The 22263-nt window shown below is 37.4% G+C and overlaps 3 protein-coding genes and 1 pseudogene across 3 annotated transcripts; all 4 read right to left on the bottom strand.

Moving 5' to 3' along the window:
* Positions 1 to 3079: 3079 nt before the first annotated feature.
* On the bottom strand, positions 3080 to 7712 carry LOC116005330 (glutamic acid-rich protein). The gene is made up of 9 exons (XM_031245609.1): positions 7523 to 7712; positions 7161 to 7266; positions 6446 to 6786; positions 5974 to 6079; positions 5516 to 5860; positions 5351 to 5427; positions 5155 to 5279; positions 3796 to 4035; positions 3080 to 3498 (listed from the first exon to the last, which is right to left on the bottom strand). The coding sequence occupies exons 1-9, from the start codon at positions 7636 to 7638 to the stop codon at positions 3476 to 3478; spliced, it is 1479 nt and encodes a 492-aa protein (XP_031101469.1). The 5' UTR covers positions 7639 to 7712; the 3' UTR covers positions 3080 to 3475.
* A 4161-nt stretch (positions 7713 to 11873) lies between these two features.
* On the bottom strand, positions 11874 to 14592 carry LOC116004006 (annotated as a pseudogene).
* A 600-nt stretch (positions 14593 to 15192) lies between these two features.
* On the bottom strand, positions 15193 to 19341 carry LOC116004005. The gene is made up of 3 exons (XM_031243946.1): positions 18430 to 19341; positions 15545 to 18309; positions 15193 to 15490 (listed from the first exon to the last, which is right to left on the bottom strand). The coding sequence occupies exons 1-3, from the start codon at positions 19339 to 19341 to the stop codon at positions 15193 to 15195; spliced, it is 3975 nt and encodes a 1324-aa protein (XP_031099806.1).
* A 73-nt stretch (positions 19342 to 19414) lies between these two features.
* On the bottom strand, positions 19415 to 21289 carry LOC116004003. The gene is made up of 3 exons (XM_031243945.1): positions 20050 to 21289; positions 19858 to 19983; positions 19415 to 19758 (listed from the first exon to the last, which is right to left on the bottom strand). Exons 1-3 carry the CDS (start codon positions 21287 to 21289, stop codon positions 19415 to 19417), a joined length of 1710 nt encoding a protein of 569 aa, XP_031099805.1.
* Positions 21290 to 22263: the final 974 nt, after the last annotated feature.

Here is a 22263-nt window from a genome sequence, read left to right as displayed (position 1 = left end):
CCATAAGTACTTTTTGGATCATCTAGGTTACTTGCCCAATCAACATCGCAGTACTCAGCTAAACACAACTCGCTCTCCTTTGAATACCATATGCCATATTGTTCCGTCCGCTTAACATATTTCAAAATCTTTTTTGCAATAATCAAATGTGATTCGTAAGGGACAGATTGATACCTTGCGCACATCCCTACACTATACATGATTTCTGGTCAACTAGTAGTAAGATATAACAAACTTCCTATTAGACTTCTGTAAACTATTAGATCCACTAGTTGACTTGCATCATCCTTAGATAGTTTTGTAGATGTAGAAATAGGTGTTTTGGGTGACTTACACGATTCGAACTCAAATTTCTTAACCAGATTCTTTGCATACTTCTCTTGTTAAATAAAGTACCCTTCAACACTTTACTTGACACATAATATATATATATATGGTTATAACCAGGTGTGGTCGTGCCTTAACGTGCTGTCAGTGCGGTCGCACCACTATGTATATAAATATACACCACTCAATGTTAGAAAATGCACAACACAAATATGTACCAATAGGTGTGCATCACCAAAAAGCACACCACGAGGTATGCAAATATACACCACACAGTGTTAGGAAATGCACCATTAGGGGCAGGGGAGTTATGGTGCATTATTTTGGGTGTGTGGTGTGTTTTTTGGTGTTTTTGTGTATTTTCATTATGGTGCATTTTCTAACATTGAGTGGTGTATATTTGTATACATAGTGGTGTATACCGCACCGACCGCACGGGAAGACGCGACCACATTTGAACATAAATCTATATATATAATGATGTATACCGCACTGACCGCACGGAAAGGCGCGACCACATTTGAACAGAAATACATATATATATATATATATATATATATATATATATATATATATATATATATATATATATATATATATATATATATATATATATATATATATATATATAAGCTCATTCAGGTAACACGGGTAGTCCAGGGGAGAATTAAGAACAACTCACAAATGTCCACATGTCCAAATCTAACATATCAAAAACACTGATTTTAAGGTGGTATGCGAAATCAAAGGCATTTTAAGGATATTTTACTGTTAAGGAAGCAGAGGCTACAAGCATTCGGGAAGCTCTCAGCTGGGTTAAGGAGTTGGAGATTGGAGATGTTGATGTTGAAATCGACTCCCAGCTCGTTTATTATGCATTATTATCAGAACCTTTTACTTCTTCTTTTGGTCTTATTATTGGTGATGTAAAAGAAACTGCATCTCAGATTCATGATGTAGTTTTTTATTGTGCTAGGCGATATGCGAATCGTGCTGCCCATGCGATTGCCCGGGAAGCCGTTTCTGAGTCAAGTTGCGGGGAGTGGTTGTACTCTCATCCGTTGTTTCTTTTTAACATTTTGGATTCCGATTTAATGCATTAAGTTTTTATTCTCAAAAAAAAATCGGTGACATTTTTGTAAATAATTAAACATCAAAGTGCAAGTAAATTGTGTTAAAAGTTCAAATAACAGTTTCGTATAGTGCACCTAAGTGCAAGTAAAATGTATTACAAGGGCAAGTAAAATGTACACTAGGCATCAATATGAAGTGCACCTAAAATTATAATTAGTTGCACCAGGCGTTATCATTTTAGTGTACCTATGTGAAAGACTTTGTTCCTTTTTGTTAAATAGTTAGCCTATCAACCAATTTTGGCTTATTTGGCCACTATTAGCTATTTGACTTGGTTAAAAAATCAATATAAGTGTTTGGTTAATCAACTTTTTGTAACTCCAAAATGCTAAAATTCAAAAAGTTACTCAAAGCAACTTTTTCAATTATCTTTTTGAGAAAAGAAATTATACCAAACAGCTATCAGGTAACAACTAACAACTAATTTACCAAATACCTTTCTATAGTCAGCTAATGTTATCAACTAGTTATACCTTCTAACCCAATCAGCTAAGAGCTAATAACCATTTACCAAACAGGGCCTTTATCATTAAGTGCACAAATGTTACAAGGTAAATTACTTGCACTTGTAACACATTTTATTTGCACCAAAGTTCAAATTATTTATGAAAATATCACCGCGTCATTTTTTAAAAATTACATCTGATTTGTTGAGTCTAGACACGTGGACAGCTGTGAGTGGTTCTGATTTCTCTCTTGGGCAACCATTCTCACTTGAGGGTGCCTCTATATATATATATATATATATATATATATATAGACACACACACACACAATACTCCCTACATATTATGATTTCATTTGTAGGTTAAAAATTTATAAACTATAGTTAATGTCATATGGCATCCTTCGAATATAGTGATTTAGTCACGTTTACTCTTAAACTTTTAAATTGACCACCTGTGATCCTCCGACTTTCAAATTGTGACCATCTCTGGTCTAAGTTAACCACCCATGGTCCTTCCAAGAGGACCACAAATGGTTAAATTTTAAAAGTTGAAGAACCATGAGTGGTAAACTTGGATCACAGATGGTAACAATTTGAATGTCGAAAGATCACAGATGATCAATTTGAAAGTTTAGGACTAAACGTGACTAAACCACTATACTTGGAGGACCTTAGATGGTATTAAACTCTTATAAACTATGACTTATGAGAAAATCCTGATAAAATCCGCAACTGCTATCCAAATGTATACTTTGAGTGAAATTCGCTAACAGAGATGATCACAAGGTAAACCAACCTAAGTTAGGAGAAGACCATTTTAGAGAATTGCCACAGAGTTAAACTTAAAAAATTGTGATTAACCAAGTCAATTACCCGACCAACCTTTTTTTAATCAATTAACATGCCCATCATGTCAAACAAGAACTAATATACAAACCAATCTTGCTCTTAGTAGGAACCAACTCCCTAATCTCATGTCAAATGATCTCACATTTTGCCAATTTGACAGTAATGATCAATGTATTCTAAGACATATTTGTGTAAAAACGCTTCTCCAACTTTCTACATGTATTTCGCAAAAATAAAATAAAAAAAAAAACTTTCTACATGTCGGTTTAGAAGCCGAACAAAATAACAAAAAACTACAGAGATCACAATGTGGCTCTTTCCTTTTCTTTTTTTTTTCTTTTTTTTTTTATTTGTTATTTTTTGCAAAAGATATATTTATAACAATCCTAGACAAGTTACAAATATCCAAAAACTGTTTGTAAGTTACTTCCCATCACAGTCTACAAGCAGCAACTTCGCTGCCTCCTACAGCAGAGAATAGAATGATTTTAGTCCCAAGTACTAGTAGACTACACCTTCCAAACTAGTAGACTACACCTTCCAAAAGCAGCTAAGTCGCAAAACTGTGATGGAAAGCCCTCTTTGACATATATATTACAAATTCCAGCTCCCAAATCAATTTGAACAACAATTAATATAAATGCAGGCAGGGAGAATTGGTATCAGGTGTGCATGGTCTTTGTGAGTCAGAGTTCTTCTGAGATGGCTACGTAACATTCAGTCACTGTCTTCTTCATGATCTGTCTTGGAAAGGGAAAACGATGATCAAGCCACTAAACAAAGTATATACATTATACATACACAATCACCCATTTCTCTCACAAATCAATAATGTCAGTTTTTTATGTTGTTGCATGCAAATGATACATACAATTTTATATGAAATTTCTGGAAGCAGACTATGATGGACAAGAAAAAGCAAAGCATAAGAAGTCACCTCCATCCAGCACACAGTAAATTATACTCTGCCTAGAAGAATCTCAACTAGCATATGAGAAACAAGAGAACCAAATAGATAAGGCATAGCAGAGGTGTACCTTCATTTATCTCATCAATCTGAGAACCATCACCATCTTCCTCAGTATCACTCTCATCACTTGAATCCTCTTTGTCACTATCTTCAGCATCACTCTTGTCATCTTTAACAGGTGACTTGGGTTTTGGAGGAGGCACAAAGCTGGTCGTTGACCTTCTTCGTGTACTTGAAACAATGTTGCTGAGGTCAATTCCTTCTAGTTCTTTAGCTCTTTCTTTTCTCCTTTTTACTTCTTTAATTTCTGTTGCAGATACATTGCACCACATAGACAAGAAAATTAATAGACAGGAAAGGGGGAAAAAAATAGTCATACAAGCCATTGAACTTTTATGAAAATAGCAATTAAACTATCAAAGTAAAAAAAATAAAAATTAATAATAATAATAATAATAATAATAATAATGTCTGGATTTGAGGCGAAAAAAAAGTGCAATTGAGCTCATCTTATCTCCTATAGCAAGTTGGCATCAGGTCATAGCTTATTGGGAGGCCATGTCAAATTTTCCTTATTGAATTGGACACCAACTCATCTATTCATTACTGATTTGGATTTCAACTTATTTTACTACTAGTACTACTACTACTACTATTATTATTATTATTAAAGATGACAGTTGGCAGATACTGTGGTGTTGTCTAAAATTTCACCACCCATCATCCACCAACAACAAAGAAGGATTAGACGGATGGACTGAAAAGATGGCTGCCAAACGAGATGGACGGAGAAGATGAAAGAGGTGACCGGTAACATATTTATCCAGAGGTCTGGTCAAAGGAAAGCTGTCTGTGTAGGCCCTCTGGGCAAAGAGAAATTTTCCGTCTAGACAGATTTGGACAACGGAGAGGAGATAGTATTTATTCTCTCTGTAGTCCAGATCTGTCTGGCAGAGAGAATCAAAACTCTTTGCCCAAACAAAAACAAAGAGAGATTGGTTTGGATCCCCAAGATTTCGCAATCGATGACAAATCTTTGAATGCGAGGTTGACATGGCCACTGAGCAGACTTATCTTCTTCAATGGTGATGATTATTATTATTATTATTATTATTATTATTATTATTATTATTATTATTATTATATTACAAAATTTAACCATGCAAAATAAGCTTTAATGAATAAATCAGTTTTGTCTAAATTGGTAAGTATATTCTGATGTGGCATCCTAATTAACTATGACTCGGTGGGAACTTGCTATAGGAGGTAAAATGGGCTAAATTGCACTTATTTCTCAAGTTCATACACTAATTTAGAGCCTTTCTAAGTTCGATTGTTTAATTGTTGTTTTCATAAAAGTTCAAATGTGACCCTTATCCCAAGAAAAAAGCATATAGTAAATGTGTATGTGTATCATGAGCATTACCTTTCTCAGAAGGATTACTTGACAGCCCTTCTCTTGAGAGTATGTCTTCTAACTCCTTACTCAAGAATTCCTCACGTTCATCTTCTGGAACCTGCTTAGCTTTCTTGTAAATGGAAGGAGGAATGCTGTGGAGAGGTAAAAGTGGTAAGAATATTGGGGGGAAAATCCTTGACAAACAAAAAGTCAAGAGAAAAACCTCATTCCACAAGCTTTGATTGTTGATTTCAAATTTTCTACATGTTCTCCGTATCCAGCTGCTGGCGTGGCTTTCTTCTGCATTTCATAAAGACATTGTTGTAAGGATTTATATTTGCACCGGAGCAAATACAGATGTTAATAGCCTGATCAGAAGCAGCCTAACCCTCAGAGGTTTTGCAGCAGTTGACGGAGATTTACAATCTTCAGACTCACTCCTATCACTTTCTGCATCATTACTTTCAGATGACTTCTTCACAACCTTCTGTTTCTTGCTAGGGACATCAGTTTTCATTTCAGAACTTTTACGTTTCTTAGGGCCTTCAGATTTCTCATTCTTCCGTTTTGGAACAGCTTTCTTAACTGATCCAGGTCCGGATTCCTCCTTATCACTTTCACTGTCTAAAGAGTCAGAAGTTCCTTTAGCAATAATCTTCTTTGCTGGTTTAGTTTGCTTCTCAGATGCCTTCTTAATACTGCTTTTAGATTTTGGTGCTTCAGAAGTCAATGCCTGGTGGGCAAAAGAGCAGATGAAAAATATTAATAGCAGCATCAGAAGTCAATAAACTTCTCTTTTATTTCTCCTTTTCTTTTTCCTGGGTGCTGGGGTTAAAATTTACCCACCTTATCTATTTCGTCCTTTATGAACTTCTTGAAAGGATCAAGAGTACCTTTTTCAAGGCCCATTTCCTCCTCCAAATATCGACGAACACTGGCCAGAGTCATTGTCCTTAAAACAAGAAAGCCAATCACAATTACTGGAAAATATATGTTGATGGAACTGGAAAACTATCTGTAATGTATAAATGATTAAACATATTTTGAGTAAAAAAAGTAAACAAGAGAAGAAATACAAATAAAGGAATAGAACAGTGCATAAAGATGAATTGAGAGGGTTTCAGTTGCACCCAAAATTCCAGAATATCAGACTCTAATTTGTGTAGGATCCAAAGAACTTCACTGAAATTTGACCTTTATTTTAGTAGCTATCAGGGCAACAGAATTCCTTATGATGGTATGGAGGCAAGGAGGGGCAGGGGTTATAGTGATGTAACTATGGAAAGTAAATCACACTAGAAAATATTAAGGTACATACTCGGCATTAGCCCTAATATAGGCAGCGCTTTCCCAAACGGCCTTCTTTATTGAGCTTTCACTAGCCTTTGCATCTTGAGCATCCACCAATCGAGGTTTGGACTCCAAGACACCCATTATAGGAGAGTCATCTAATTTCTTTTCATCTTCACCTCCAGAATCTTTTACATCTTTCTTTATCTTGTGCTCTTCAGGTGATTTTTCCACTTCACAGTCAGTTAAACAAGTTTCTATCTTCACACTTTCTTTGGAATCTTTTGTAGTGTTATTATCTTCATTGGCACTCTCCATACTTTCTTTTGAATCTTTTGTAGTATTATCTTCATTGGCACTCTCCATATGCTAGCATGTAGAACACAACATAAAATAAGTTTCTGTTATCTGACAAGAAGAGGAAAGGATGCGGATAGCATGAGCTTGCTCCTTGGGTTTATTTTTGGTAGAAACTGCTAATTGGTCAAAATTGAAAAACATTACCAGCCCCCTCAATTACAGGAAATTTGATCTAAATTACCATAAGAATATACACCATACATAGGTTTTACAAATCAGGCATTATCTAAAGCTTACCACAAGTAATATTTCAAGCTGCGAAATTAAAATATGACAAAAATATTTGTCTATTCATAAATTTAAAAAAATTAAGTATGTGTCCAGTTCAAAGATTTGAGTTTGCGTATGTAATAGGGATGAAATATCAAACCCAACAGGATTACCTCCTCTAGGAACTGCTTAATGAATCTTTTATGTATATCTATAGCATACTTCTCAATGTCCAAGTCTTTCTCGATTAACCTACGAACTCTTTCCAACGTGAAGGAGCTGCATCCAACAGCAAAAATCAGAAAATCAGCAGTAAAAACATAATTACTGAGATGTTTACATTAAGTACTAAAAAACAAGTTACCGGCAAAGGATTAGAGAGAAAAATTAGCAACCAAAACAATCAGCAACCGAGAAGAAAAGACACTGCAGAAACACTAATATACAGCGTAGAACCCTAGACGACCAGTAATCTTCATTGTTCGTAGGAAGTATTATGTGCTGCTGTGTACATAGAAAGAGAAAGTGAACGTACTTGGCATTCTCCTTGAAGTGTTCGAGGCGAGAGCGCAGTGCAGCCTCTATCTGAGACTCGTCAATCCCCTTCTTCTGCTCCTGGTTCACGTCCTCCACCACCATCTCCGTCTTCATTGCCCTACTCTCTCTCTCTCTCTCTCTCTCTCTCGGCAATACCTCAATTCAATTGCAGCTTATGGGCTTTTTCCTGTAGCAAATGAGCATAGAGTCGGACCAATTTTCAAATTGGGTCCTCATTTTGTAGCAAATGATTTTTACGAAATTATATTCGAAGAATTAATTTTACTTTTACCAATAAATAATACGTGAGTAAATAAAATAAGAGAGAAAAAAAAAAACAAAACAAAAAAAAAAAGGACCAAAGAGGAGACAATGGCACAAAGATGCATAAAACCATGGAGTATTATTGCATGGACCATGGTTCAAAACGACGCAAAGTACATTGTTCTAATTCATAAAATATATTTTTCTAAAAGTTAATGACATATGCGGTTCTTCAAGTATAGTGATTTTGTCACATTTAGTCCTGAACTTTCAAATTGATCACCTGTAATCCTTCGACTTTTAAATTATTGTTATCCGTGGTCTAAGTTAGACATCTATGGTCTTTCACTTTTCAAAATTGAATCATCGATGGTTAACATTTGATAATTGAAGGACCATGGATAGCTAACTTGGGTCACAGATGGTCAATTTGAAAGTTTATGACTAAACATGACAAAATCACTATATTCGGAGAACCTTAGATGATATTAACTCTTAGGAGGCGTTTGGTTCATGAAATCTTAGATTACCCCAGGTAATAGAATTACCTCCAGGAAGGTAATATGAGATTTTGGGAATATAAGATTACCTGATGTGTTTGGTTTGGATTGTGGAATATAATATTTCTTTGTTTGGTTAAGAGTTATATTTTAGGTTATATGAACCAATTTACTATAATGTCCTTTAGGGATGCACTCCCATGCGAACAGCCGCCCAGGTAAGAAATGAAAACGCTTCACAGCCGTCCACGTGTCCAGATCAACGAATCAGATGCAATTTTAAAAAATGACGCGGTGGCATTTTCGTAAATAACTGGAACTTTGGTGCACCTAGTTTCATTTACAAGTGCACCTATTTTTGCACCTATTTTCACTTACAAGTGCAAGTAATTTACCTTATTAATATTCATGCACATATTTTCGCAAACACTTTCACTTACAAATGCAAGTAATTTACCTTGTTAATATTCATGCACCTAGTTATAACATAGGTTGCACCTAGTTATAACATTAGGTGCACTTAGTATTGATGCTCACTGTACAATTCACTTGCACCTGTAATACATTTTACTTACATCTGCAATACATTTTACTTGCACTTATGCACGTAATTTACTTTTGTTAACATTCATGCACCTGGTTGCAACCTATGTGCACCTAGTTATAGCATTAGGTGCACCTAGTTATAACATTAGGTGCACTTTGTATCGATGCTCATTGTACAATTTACTTGCACTTGTAATACATTTTACTTGCACATTATGTGCACCTAGTTATAACATGACGTGCACCTAGTTATAACGTTAGGTGCAACTACATTCTGACACGTGGCGCGCTGTGATTCGTCCGCATTTCTCTCCTGGGCGGCCAGTACGCATTTGAACGCGATCCATGTCCTTTATATATATATATATATATATATATATATATATATATATTTATTTATTTATTTATTTATTTATTTATATGTGTCTTTATTGTGTGTATTTATTTATTTATATGTAGGAATGAATTGATGTTTAATATTAAAAAACAAATATATAAATATACACACATGTATATTTGATTATATAAACATATATTTATTTTATATATGTTATTGCGTTGTTGTTGTTGTTGTTGTTGTTGTTATAATATAAGGATTAGCTAACAAGGGCAAAGTTGGAATAATTCAAGGTAATCTAAGATTACCTAAAAAAACGGTAGTAATCACATTACCTTGAAACATTACCGCCACATCAGCTTTGAGGTAATATAACATTACCAGGTAATCTCATAACTTGAACCAAACAAGGTAATATAACATATATTACCGGACTCAGATTACCTGAACCAAATGACCCCTTATTCTATAGCAAAAAGTACATTATTTTAACTCATAAAATACATTATCTTACCCAAAAGGTTCATTATTCTAACACAAAAGTATATTATTCTAGCACATAAAGTACATGATTCTAACTAATAAAATAAATTATTTTACCCAGAAGGTTTATTATTCTACCATATCAAGTACATTTTTCTAACACATAAAGTACATTATTCTAACTCATAAAATATATTATCTTACCCCAAAAGTTCATTATTCTAACACATAAATAGCTACAACGTCGTTATTTACTAACAGATTTTTTTAATGCCAAAACAACGTCATTATAAGCGGTGGTCCACACAATAATTTCTCAAAACCATAAACACAACCAGCAAATTATTCTGTGGACCTGGGTCCACCTTGCAAGGTGGACTCATGTAAAAAAATACACAATTTATATACTGAATGTTCTCACAATTTGCATACTGAATGTTTACAATTTACATATTGAATGTTCACAATTTACATACTGAATGCTCAAAATTTAAATTGTGAACATTCAGTATATAAATTGTGTATTTTGACCCGAGTCTAACACGGGTCCATGGCATAACTGTTCAAACACAACCCTAATAATATATATATATATATATATATATATATATATATATATATATATTTGTTCAAATGCGGCGGGGAGCTCCGGTGCGGTCATGCGGCCTAATCTGCACTGTCCAATTTCATTAATCCTACTGAAATTCGCTTATGTTTAAGTGGGTTATTATGGTAATTTTAGTATTTATATTATGTGAATTGGAATGGTGCATTTTAGTACATAGTGTGGTGCATTTGAATACATGCTGTGGTGCGTTTTATTACGTATGTTGGTGCATTAACTGTGTTGTGGAATGGTGTGTTTTAATACATCGTTTGGTGCATTTTAATACATTGAATGGTGTGTATTTTAACACGTGTTTCTAATAAGTGTGGTACATTTTAATACATAGAATGATGCATATTTTAGCACATGTTTTTTAATAAGTGTAAATAGTGTATGCTTATAATCTGACATGAGGCACGTTGTGGTACATTTTAATACATAGAATGATGTGTTTTATTAAGTATATTGATGAATTTTAAGTGAATAGGTGCATTTGGTATATTGTGTGGAATGGTATGTTTTATCAGCCCTCTGGTGCGTTTCAGTACGTAAAATGGTATATTCTGTGACATATATATATATATTGCGCGTTGATTTGATGAGTTGATATGATCTAATGGCTGAAAATAGGCCGCACAGCCACACCTAATGACCAGGCCACACCTGATCATGACTCTCTCTCTCTCTCACTCTCTCTCGCTCTCTCTCTCTATATATATATATATATATATATATATAGAAATTTGTTCAAATGTGGTCGTGCCTTCTCGTGTGGTTCGTACCACTCAATGTTAGAAAATGCACCACAATGAAAATACACAAGAACACCAAAAAACACACCACACACCCAAAATAATGCGCCATAGCGGTGTGGATGCATTTTCTAACATTAAGTAGTGTATATTTGTATACACGGTGGTGCGGCTGCACTGACCGCACGTTAAGGGACGGCCACACATGATTATGACCCTATATATATATATATATATATATATATATATATAGGATTAATATTTGATGCACCGCCGGTGTATAGATGCTATACACTGGCGGTGAATGTAAAGGTGCCACATCATCTTAAAATAATATCAATATTGAGTAGGTCCTTTTTTGCAAAATACTTAAGATTCTATTTTATTAGGAAACTTTTTATTTCTTATTAACAAAATATATCACTTTCCTAAACATATTAAGTACTTAACTATTATCTATCTAATTTCCTAAACATTTTTATTATATATATATATATATATATATAAAGCACATGCATTCACGTAATTCTTCTTAAACACTACACTAGCTATATCTAGACGTTCTAATTTATTATTGGAAATTATATTGCATAGTGTGATGATGCAACACTATCAAAGAACATTGTACTGGTTTAAAAAAAATATTAATAACGTACTGGTTTAAAAAAAAAAAAAAAAAAAGAACATTGTACTACAACAACACACCAACACTTTCTCAAGAAATCAACAATAATGTAAAAAATTAACAATTAATCAAATATTGTGTAATACTCAAATTATGTTTTAAAACTTATTTAAGAGTTAGAATGTAATACTCCACACAACAATATCCAATAACGTAAAAAATTCAAATTTGCAAACTAGGACGATGAAACATAAAACGAGCCATATATCTTTATGTCTTCATTGTTCTCATCAAAATCAGTTCTTTTTATTTGTCTCAATTGGCAATTGTTGTCCATCTGCAATTAAATTCTACAATAAGAGATAAATGAGAATTATTATTATGAACATTAACTAATATTTAAAAATAAAAAAATTTATATGGAACTATAAAATATGTTCATATTACATACCATATTTTTGTTTTTCAGTGTACAAGTACATTTGGTGTGCCCTTTCTTTTTGCAAGTTGAACATGTAACTCCATTACTTTTAAGCTCTAAAGCTCCTTTCATTCTGATAGACCGAGGACGACCTTTTGTAGTCACATGAGGAGGATCGCGCATTGCTACATTATTATTATCATCATCTTGATGACTTGTCATGCTTGTCAAACGGCCAGTGCTACTAGTCATGTCATCATCAATCTTCAATGCATCTAACTTTTTGAATAAACATTGCAAGCCTTCTATCGTGGTGTCATAATGTTTTTTTGAACGTGAAGCCTTTTCCGAAAGTTCTAATGAGTGAACCATGATATTATTAAACAATGTTGTTGAACACATATTGTAACCACACATCTCTTCTTCATTTGATGTGCTTCTAATTTCTCCCTTTTTAGTATCTCTTGTCCACCTTTGTAAAATGTAGTGCTTAGGTAAAGAATATACATTTTTCTTGACAAGAACCATCAATTGGTGTCTACAAAGGATGCCCAAAAATTCAAACAGTGACATGAGCACTCTATAGTTGTTGACGAACTCATGAATGTCACTATGTACTCTGGTTTTTCTTTATCAAACTCATGCACATTATATACAGACTCATGCTCATTAGTAATAAACTTTTTGCAACAAATTGCTGAGAATGAATCAATTCGTCTTGAAACATTCTAAACATCTTTCGTGTATAGACCTTTGAAGCTTCTTCCCCCATTGGATACAATGTCTTTAAGATAGGTTTTGAGTTCAATGTTTTGAAGGTTTTTTCCCTTTCTTTATTGTACCTTGCATCAAGAGCCTTGTCATATTGAAGAACAAACTTACTTATTGGTGTATTAGCATTTATATAATCTTTAAAGTACTTATTCATACTTTCACTTCTTTGAGTAGTAGACATTCCGGCACAAAAACTAGTACGCACATAAGCAGGAATCCATTTTTCACGAATGGAATACAACTTCTCAAGCCAACTATTTCCTCGTAAACCATACTCATCAAGAATTTTTTCCCATTCTACTTCAAAGTCACTAGGCATATATATCCTATGGATACAATGTGAAAATTGAAACTTAAAATCATCAAACTTTTGATAAACATGACTAAGATTTTCTGGAAATTTTTTCTCAATATGCCACATGCAAAAATGATGTGCAATATTTGGCAAGACCCTTGCAATTGCAGTAGTTATAGCTGCATCTTGATCTGTAATTATTGTTTTTGGATGGCATCCATCCATTGCTCCTAACCAAGTATTCAATAGCCAAACAAATGTTTCCACTGTCTCATCCCATAACAGAGCACAACCAAATAAAATGGACTGGTGATGGTGATTGACTCCAGTGAAAGGAACAAATGGCATTTTATACCTATTTGTCAAATAAATTGGGTCAAAAGTCACATCTCCAAAAAATTTATAAGCCACTCTAGACCTAGAATCAACCCAAAAACAATTGGCTAGTTGACCTTCTGTGTCCATTTGTATTGCATAAAAAAATCCTGGATTATTTGATTGACACTCCTTGAAATAATTCAACATTGCTTGTGCATCTCCTTTCTCAAGTTGCTTTTGTCTTTTATTACTTAAATAATTTTGACTATCTCGCTCAATACAACCAACCCTATCTATTCCCCCAGATTCAGTAACCAAAACAGACATTATTTTACTAGGACGAATTCCAGATTCATCAAGCACGTCAATCAAATTCCTTTGAGATTTTGTCCTCTTTCTATGAACACGGTGAAATTGAGCACTATTAGGAGAAGCAAGCACATGATTATGATCTCTAGTAAATTTAGATATTACCCATTTGTCTTCGTCTTTTCTAGATACAGAAATCATAGCTTTGCATCCCATGCGTGTTTCATCAGGTGGAGGTTTTTTCCTATTGTCCCGCTGTAAATATTTTTTGGCACGGTAACCTTCCTTTGAACAAACAAACTCTTGTCCAATAACCATTTGATTCTTTCTAGACTTTAGTATGCGGCTTTTGCGAATTCCAAATCCTTTTCTAGACTTTAGTATGCGGCTTTTGCGAATTCCAAATCCTTCATGTGACTTTAGTATGCGGCTTTTGCGAATTCCAAATCCTTCATGTTTTGCATAATTAGTATAGCACATTAAAGCATCATCTAGTTGTTTTGCATAATTAGTATAGCACATTAAAGCATCATCTAGTGATTGAAACTCCATAGTATAGCACATTAAAGCATCATCTAGTGATTGAAACTCCATTCCAATGCACATTAAAGCATCATCTAGTGATTGAAACTCCATTCCAATGCATAACTCTGTTGTCTCATTATTCACATCACTCTTCACATTCTCACTGGCATCTTGTTCCATCTCACCTATATTAAATTCACCATTATTCACCAATTCATCATGATTGCTTTCACTCAATTGTGTAGGAATTTCAAAACCATGATCTTCTTCAATTTCAACTATATTATGATCTTTATCGTGGAAAGTAGCCATTATTAATCTGTAAAGAAATATATAATTAAATGGATTAGAACACAAGTAAAGCCATGAATATGGACATATATAAGACTATTGTCACCAAGCACCAAAATAGTAAAAGGAACAAAAAAAAAATAGATGAAATAAAATAGTGATTACAATGTTCATCATTCTTAGCCACAAACAAAATTATACATATTATACTCTTAAAATTTAAGACCCAAAAACCTATAAATCAAGTTACAAACTCAACCTTTTCACTTTATATTAAAAAGTATAGTATTTTAAAGTTTACATACAAATTTAAAAAATAAAGAATTATAACTTTACAACAGAATTTGAATAATAAAAAATAAATATAAAAAATAACTTACCGAAGAGAACTCTTTAATAATGGAGTACTGATAAAGATTCTTACAGAGAAAGAAGATTGACAGATTGAGTTCTTATAACAGAAAAAATTTGATGAATATATCTTCTTACAAGATGTTGCAATTGTCTCTAATAGTGACTAAGGTTGTAATTAAATTTAGGAGTTTATGGGTTTAAATAGATTTAGGACTTTTTTTTTTTTGTTTAAACAGAAGAGGGGGATACCCAAAAGCATAAGAAAAACTAATTAAAGGATGCCCCGGTCATAAGGACTCGGCGGTTAAACTGCACTCCAATGCTATCTTCATACAACATGGGTTTAATCACATCCGGTGCAGCACGCAGCTCAATATTGTCACTCGGGCTCAACATGGCCTCCTTCGCAAGAGCATCAGCTACTCTGTTCTGTTCCCGGAACACGTGGCGGAATTCCACCGAATGAAACTTATTAGACTCCGCACGGCATCGGTCGATGAGATTGGTATTTCCACCTCGTGAGATGGTAGGATTATCCAAAAGATCCACCACAGTTCGTGAGTCACTTTCCACAATAATATTTCAATAGCCTCGTTTTAGCGCCAACCGTAACCCATACCACACAGCCCAGGTCTCAGCCGCGTCGATGGAGCAGATTCCAGTATTTGCAACAAAGCCTCCCCTCCAATTGCCATCATGATCTCGGATAACGCCCCCACAGCTAGCCCTTCCAGTGGCGGACGACCAGCTGCCATCAACATTGACTTTCACGCAGCCCACGCTTGGTTTTTGCCAAGAAACCTGAATGGTAGTAGTCCGGATTGCACTCGATCCTGGTGGCCCAACTTTGGAGAAAGCAGTCTGTATCTCACTTTCTTGTGCCGCAATCCATCTGATCTTTTGGTCCATAGGCATACTTCGAGCATTGAACACCTTATCATTTCGCCATTTCCAAATCCACCAAAGGCGGATAGAAAAACGCTCTGGCCATCCTTTCGCAAAATCCATGCGCTTATCGCCTAGCAAATTGGCTGTTAGCCACTCCCTCCATCCGAGCTGTCGAAGATAAGCGTCCAGGGTCGGTCCATATGCAGCACTCCAAATCGCTCTTGCTTCCACGCAATGTCTGAATAAGTGTTCGCAGTCCTCCGAATGCCCTGCATAGGATAAACACGAAGTATTAGAAGTGATATGGCGTCTTGCTCGTTCAACATTTGTTAAAATCCGCCCATGCTGAACAAGCCAGATAAACACACAGATCCTGTTAGGTACTTTGAGCTTCCAAATTCGTAACCAGTCTTCCTGGGTGCCTGACCCAGTGGTGGGGGTGATCGACGCATAGGCTGAGTTAATAGAGAAGTCTCCGTTAGGGTCGAGATCCCAACCAACTTCATCGTCACACTCTGGATCCCTAGAGAGAACGAAACCATGAAGCTTGGACATAATATTTTCCGGAAGCAAGTCGGTAAAGAGCTCCCATTTCCAGCCTCGCCCCTCCTCCCACAAGTCACGGACCTTGACATATAAATCCGAGAGACTTAAAGGCATCCGCAAGAAACGGTTCAAAGGTTCATAGTCAATCCACTTGTCCATCCAAAAATTCGTTTGACGCCCACCACGAACCACCTTGGTCATGCCAGCTTGTACAATATACTGTGCTGCGAGGATTCCTTTCCATGCGTTCGAGAAACTACCGCGTCTAACTCCGGCCCGGCTATGACATCCAGACTCCGAGTACTTAGTCGTGAGGGTTCTGACCCAGAGGGTATCACGCTCCTTTTGCAAACGCCAACCTAGTTTGGCCATGAAGGCCATATTCATCTCATGAACTTTAAAAATCCCAAGCCCTCCCGCGACCTTGGGTTTCGTAACAGTATCCCAATTCACCAGACTCAATTTGTTTTGGGTGCCTTCCGACATATTACCTTCCCATATGAAACGTCTGGTACATTTCTCTATCTCAGCACACACCCCTGCAGGAAGCACAGCAGTTTGCATGGCATACGTCGGAATAGAATTGAGCACCGACTTAGCGAGAGTGATTCTGCCCGCTAGTGACAACGTTCTTGTTTTCCAGCCCTCCATGCGCCCCTTGATCCGATCAAGAAGACTAGAGAAATCATGTTTTGTGGTACGCCCATGTGCGGACTGCACACCCAAGTATATACCCAAATTCTCAGTTTTGGCCAAATTCAAACTGTTGGCAATGTGAGAAGCAACAGCAGGATCAACATTTTTTGAGAAAAACACCTGCGATTTTTTATAGCTAATTTTTTGACCAGAAGCGTCACAAAACCGATCAAGACTATCACGAATGACTTCCACCTGATCCGGAGATGCTTCCGAAAAGAGAATAAGATCATCCGCGAAGCACAGATGGGAAAGGGGAGGTCCAGAAGAGGACAATCTAATTCCTTTCCAAACACCTTCCAGCACTCTACCTTCTATCAACTGACTTAGCTGTTCCATACAGAGAACAAAGATGGCCGGGGACATGGTATCCCCTTGACGTATACCCCGACTCGGAGAGAATTGGGGTAGGGTATCACCATTCCATAAAAGCGACATTCTAGGGGTTTGAATGCAGTGCATGATGAGTTTGATCCAGTTCTCGTTAAAACCTATCTCCGTTAGGGTAGAGCGAATGAAATCCCAAGAAAGGCGATCATAAGCCTTCTCAAAATCCAGTTTAATAGCCATGAACCCCGTAGACCCCTTTTTAGAACGCATTGTGTGCATGATTTCTTGGTAGATAAGAATATTGTCCGAAATTTGACGGCCCTTGACAAAGGAACTTTGATATGGGCCCACATAGTCTGGAAGAATTCCTTTCAAGCGATTAGTAATCGTCTTAGTGATGATTTTATAACTTACATTGCACAGACTAATAGGCCGAAATTGTCTTACAGTCTCCGGGGACTTAATCTTATGAATAAGAACCAACAGAGTATCATTAAGACTGGGAGGCAAGGAACCTGAATCGAACGCTTCTTTAACAAGCTTGAAGACACTATCCCCAACAACATCCCACATGCGTTGATAAAAAGCGGCGTGGAATCCATCCGGCCCAGGAGCCTTAAATGGATCTATGTTCGTCAGCGCCTTATGGACCTCAGCAATAGAAACAACCTTGTCGAACTCATCCCATCGTGTATTTTGGAGTTGCGGAAAACCTCCTCTCCTCTCAACTGGCCGAAGCGGCACGTCATTTCCCGAGAACAGTGTAATAAAGTAGTCCCTAACATGATTCTGGAGGTGATCGGCCTGCGTGATCCAATTCCCAGCATCATCCTTAAGGCTCTTAACCGTATTCCGGGCTTTCCTTATAGTAGTGGCTGCATGATAATATGCGGTGTTCCTATCGCCCGAGGTAATCCAATCTACCTGAGAACGTTGATACTAGAGAATTTCTTCTTGGTAGAGGATTTCTTGATACTCTTTGGTCAGTTTTTTCTCTAGCTTGGCCAAGCCTCCATTGTAGGCAGACGAGAGACGGGTTTGTACACCTCCGAGACGTGCAAGGATGTTCTTTTTTCTATATAAGATATTACCGAAGGTGGATTTATTCCACCATCCCAGAGTCTCGGCCATCCGTGGAATATTGTCCATGAAATGATGATCAGAATCCCAAGTCGACTGAATAACATCCCTCAAACCCTTATTTGTTAACCATGCTGCCTGGAATCTAAACTTAGGCAAGCGCCTAGTAACTTCACGTCTGAGCACCTGGAGCAGGATCGGAGTATGATCCAATGAGAGCCTAGGTAGGTGGGTGACAGTGGCGTCGGAGAAGCAATTCCACCAATCGGTGATACATAGGACCCTGTCTAACCTGGCCCCTTTTGCCGACCCAGTAGAGTTGCCTCTCGACCAAGTGAGTTTTGGACTGTTAAAACCCATGTCAACGAGTCCTTCTTTCGCTATCCAATCGACAAAATCAGAGCAGCGTTGAGATGAAAAAGAGTTGTAGTTGCTGGTTTCGTCTCGACTCACGACAGCATTGAAGTCCCCAGCAACAACCCAGGGTCCCGAAACACCTTGTTTAGCCATAGAGAGCTCAGTCCATAAACGACGACGGAGGTGGTGCGTAGGGCTGCCGTACACCACTGCTACATGCCAGTCAGCTTGATTTACCACCCGAACCTCTAGAAGAATAAATTGGGGGTGAGTGGAAACAACTGAAATCTTACGGGCATCATTCCATAAGACCCAAATTCCCCCACTAAAACCAACTGCCTCTACCCGAATCCAGTCCGAGTAGCCTAATTTCATACAAATAGAATTCGCATGTGATCCGGAGACCTTAGGCTCAACGAGGCCTAGAATAGAGGGCTTATGGGTCTGGATGAGATTGTTTAGGACACGGTGGAACTCCCGACCACCCGCACCTTGACAATTCCAAAAAAGACAATTCATGGGAAACAAGAACACCAAGAAAAGAAAGCAACGAAAAAGAAACACCAAAGAAAACAAACAAAAAAACACAAGATCAGACTGCAGAAGCATTGGCCTCCTCCGCCAAACTAAGATCCTGAGGCATGTCATCCTCCATAACAGTATCGCTTTCCCCATCCCTGCAATCCGGGGGGTCCGTGTGATGCTCCGGAGACTGATCCCCGGCTGCATCTAGAGCATTATCCATAGGATCCTGATTAACAGCAGGCAAAGGGTCCTGCACAGGCTCCTGATTCGTGACTCTCGTTGTACTGATGATACTACCCCCATTCTCCCCCGGGTTTACCACATGGTCATCTTCTTCAGCTGCCCTAAGTGAACCCCTCCTCGAAGAACTCTTTCCCGTCACTGTCCTTTCTGCCCCCGTGGTAGCTTGAGCTTGATGAGGCTCATTAACAATTTGTTTTTCATTGGCTATAACATTACTTCAACGCGAGGACCCCCTCGGTTGAGCCGACGCCACATTCTAGATAGTACCGCTGTTGTCACCATGGTTGGCTGGTTCACCCTCCCCAGATTCCATAGCACAATTAGTGTTCGTCTCAGAATTCATCACCGGAACAAATTCTGTTTCCAACGGCGCAAACCTCGACCCCCCTGCACCTGAGGCCCCATTCGCATTGCCCGCAGTCACATTCTGACCCACTGTCTATCTCGGTTGTCCAGTACCCTGAGGACGTTCAGATTGTCGGCGCTCTTTTCGTGTCACGATCATCCACGAGCCATAGGGTCTCATACGAGACGTCGTTGCCTTCCCTTTGTCGGTCCCCTGTGGTGCATTCGCACGAGCAGGGCCCGCCGATTGCGGTGGGTGAGGGGCGCCGCTGCCCTCTGATCCGTCCATAACACTCTCACCCGCCGTCGGGCAAGCTTCCAGCCTGTGACCATACATACCACACGCGAAACACACTAGATGGATGCCTTCATATGCCACCTTCCAAACCTTCCCCTCCAAAGTAAACGTTGAAATGAGCGGCTTAGTGATGTCGATTTCTACGCAAACCCTGACAAACTTACCCCTTGACACCAAACTGGTTGTGTGGTCTACTCTCACCGTTCTCCCCAGCTTATTACCGATCTTCCTCAGACAAAGAAGATTATAAAATTCCACGGGGAGATTTGGGAAACAAACCCAAACAAGGACATTTTCCGTAGTGTCAACGGTCGGATCGAAATTCGGCACCCAGTCTTTGACGATCAAGTAATGATCTAGGATCATCCAAGGACCCTCATACTTTGCAAATTCCAAATCGTCGCGCATTCCAAATCTGACCAAGAAATAATCGTTCTCAAGCGCTATCAATTCCAGTCTTCCTTTGGGTTTCCACATCGTCGTCAACCGCCGAAGGAGGTAAGCATAACCCACACGCCTGCCCATGACCTTTATAATCAACGTTTGACGCCAAGGCTCCCGGATCTGCTCCTTCTCCCTCGCTGAGAGACGAACTGTAGGACACGTGGGATCGTCATCTTCATCAACGGGATCCTCCTCCGCGTTGAGGTCCTCCCCTCCCGCATCAGCGATGTTGTCAACCAAAAAATGTGCTGCATCGGTGCCCTTCCCAACCACCGAATCCAGATATGAACGGGGTCTATCAGCCCCGCTGTCCACCGGGTTGGGATCCACTGGCAAGGGCTGTGCTGATTCAGCCACGGGCACGGGATGGGGCGTGGATTCTGCCTCGATTTGCATGTCAGAATCCAATCGATCAGCGCCCGGCGTCTCCTCCAATTGTGTCTCGGCAACAACCTCACCATCAGCACTCGTGTGGGCATCTGGGACCATCTCAGATGGTGATCCATCAGCCGCGGTAGAATCTATTGCATCTTGCAAACCATCATCCATTTTCGGCTTGTTTGTACTCCGTTCAAGCAGATCATCCTCGTCGGAGTACCGTTGAGAATCCATAGTAGAGAGCGTTTCAAAGTTCCGTTTCATAGTAGAGAGCATTTAAAATCCGATCCCTTTTTATTGTTATTAGATAACTATTCGTGTCACATATCATTAGATTTAGGACTTTAGATAGATATAGGAAATTATATTACTTTTGTTAATCAAAATTAAAGAATTCTTAATTAGATGTATGTAGTACAATGTTCTTTTTTTTTTTTTTTTTGAAACCAGTACGTTATTAATATTTTTTTTTTAAACCAGTACAATGTTCTTTGATAGTGTTGCATCATCACACTATGCAATATAATTTCCAATAATAAATTAGAAAGTCTAGATATAGCTAGTGTGGTGTTTAAGAAGAATTACGTGAATGCATGTGCTTTATATATATTTATATATATATACATAATAAAAATGTTTAGGAAATTAGATAGATAATAGTTAAGTACTTAATATGTTTAGGAAAGTAATATATTTTGTTAATAAGAAATAAAAAGTTTCCTACTAAAATATATTTTGCAAAAAAGGACCTACTCAATATTGATATTATTTTAAGATGATGTGGTACCTTTTCATTCACCGCCGGTGTATAGCATCTATACACCGGCGGTGCATCAAATATTAATCCATATATATATATATATATATATATATATATATATATATATATATATATATATATATATATTAGAAGTGTCTAGCCAAGTTTTCCCCCCAAAACTTTGGGTTATTTTGTAATATTAAACAGTTGGACAAAAATATCATTTTACACGTATTTACACCTATAAATACACCTATGTAACCATGTTTAGGATCTTAATTCCTCCTTTCTAATTTCTCATGAGTCACTTTCTAAGCAATATTCTTCTTCTGCAGTGCAATCTTCATCTTCTTCATTTGCAGATGGCCTTGAATTTCAAAGCAATCTTCATCTTCTCAGCACTAATCGCACAAATCCTTCTAAGTAGTATTTATCTTCTCTAGTGCAA

This window comes from Ipomoea triloba, chromosome 14 (assembly GCF_003576645.1).
Source record: "Ipomoea triloba cultivar NCNSP0323 chromosome 14, ASM357664v1".
NCBI classification, from domain to species: Eukaryota; Viridiplantae; Streptophyta; class Magnoliopsida; order Solanales; family Convolvulaceae; genus Ipomoea; species Ipomoea triloba.
The sequence above is the reverse complement of the archived record's forward strand: the minus strand, read 5'-3'. Positions and strand labels throughout refer to the sequence as shown.

Coding starts and splice junctions, on each gene's coding strand:
- LOC116005330 (XM_031245609.1), bottom strand. CDS start 7,638: ATGAAGACGGAGATGGTGGTGGAGGACGTGAACCAGGAGCAGAAGAAG. Junction 6,787..7,160: donor TTAAGCAGTTCCTAGAGGAG/GTAATCCTGTTG, acceptor TCTACATGCTAG/CATATGGAGAGTGCCAATGA. Junction 5,280..5,350: donor ATCAAAGCTTGTGGAATGAG/GTTTTTCTCTTG, acceptor ACCTCTCCACAG/CATTCCTCCTTCCATTTACA.
- LOC116004005 (XM_031243946.1), bottom strand. CDS start 19,341: ATGAATTGTCTTTTTTGGAATTGTCAAGGTGCGGGTGGTCGGGAGTTC. Junction 18,310..18,429: donor TCCTTGCACGTCTCGGAGGT/GTACAAACCCGT, acceptor CAACGTTCTCAG/GTAGATTGGATTACCTCGGG. Junction 15,491..15,544: donor GCTGAGACCTGGGCTGTGTG/GTATGGGTTACG, acceptor TATTGTGGAAAG/TGACTCACGAACTGTGGTGG.
- LOC116004003 (XM_031243945.1), bottom strand. CDS start 21,289: ATGGATTCTCAACGGTACTCCGACGAGGATGATCTGCTTGAACGGAGT. Junction 19,984..20,049: donor ACAATCTGAACGTCCTCAGG/GTACTGGACAAC, acceptor ATGGGGCCTCAG/GTGCAGGGGGGTCGAGGTTT. Junction 19,759..19,857: donor CAACCATGGTGACAACAGCG/GTACTATCTAGA, acceptor AGCCTCATCAAG/CTCAAGCTACCACGGGGGCA.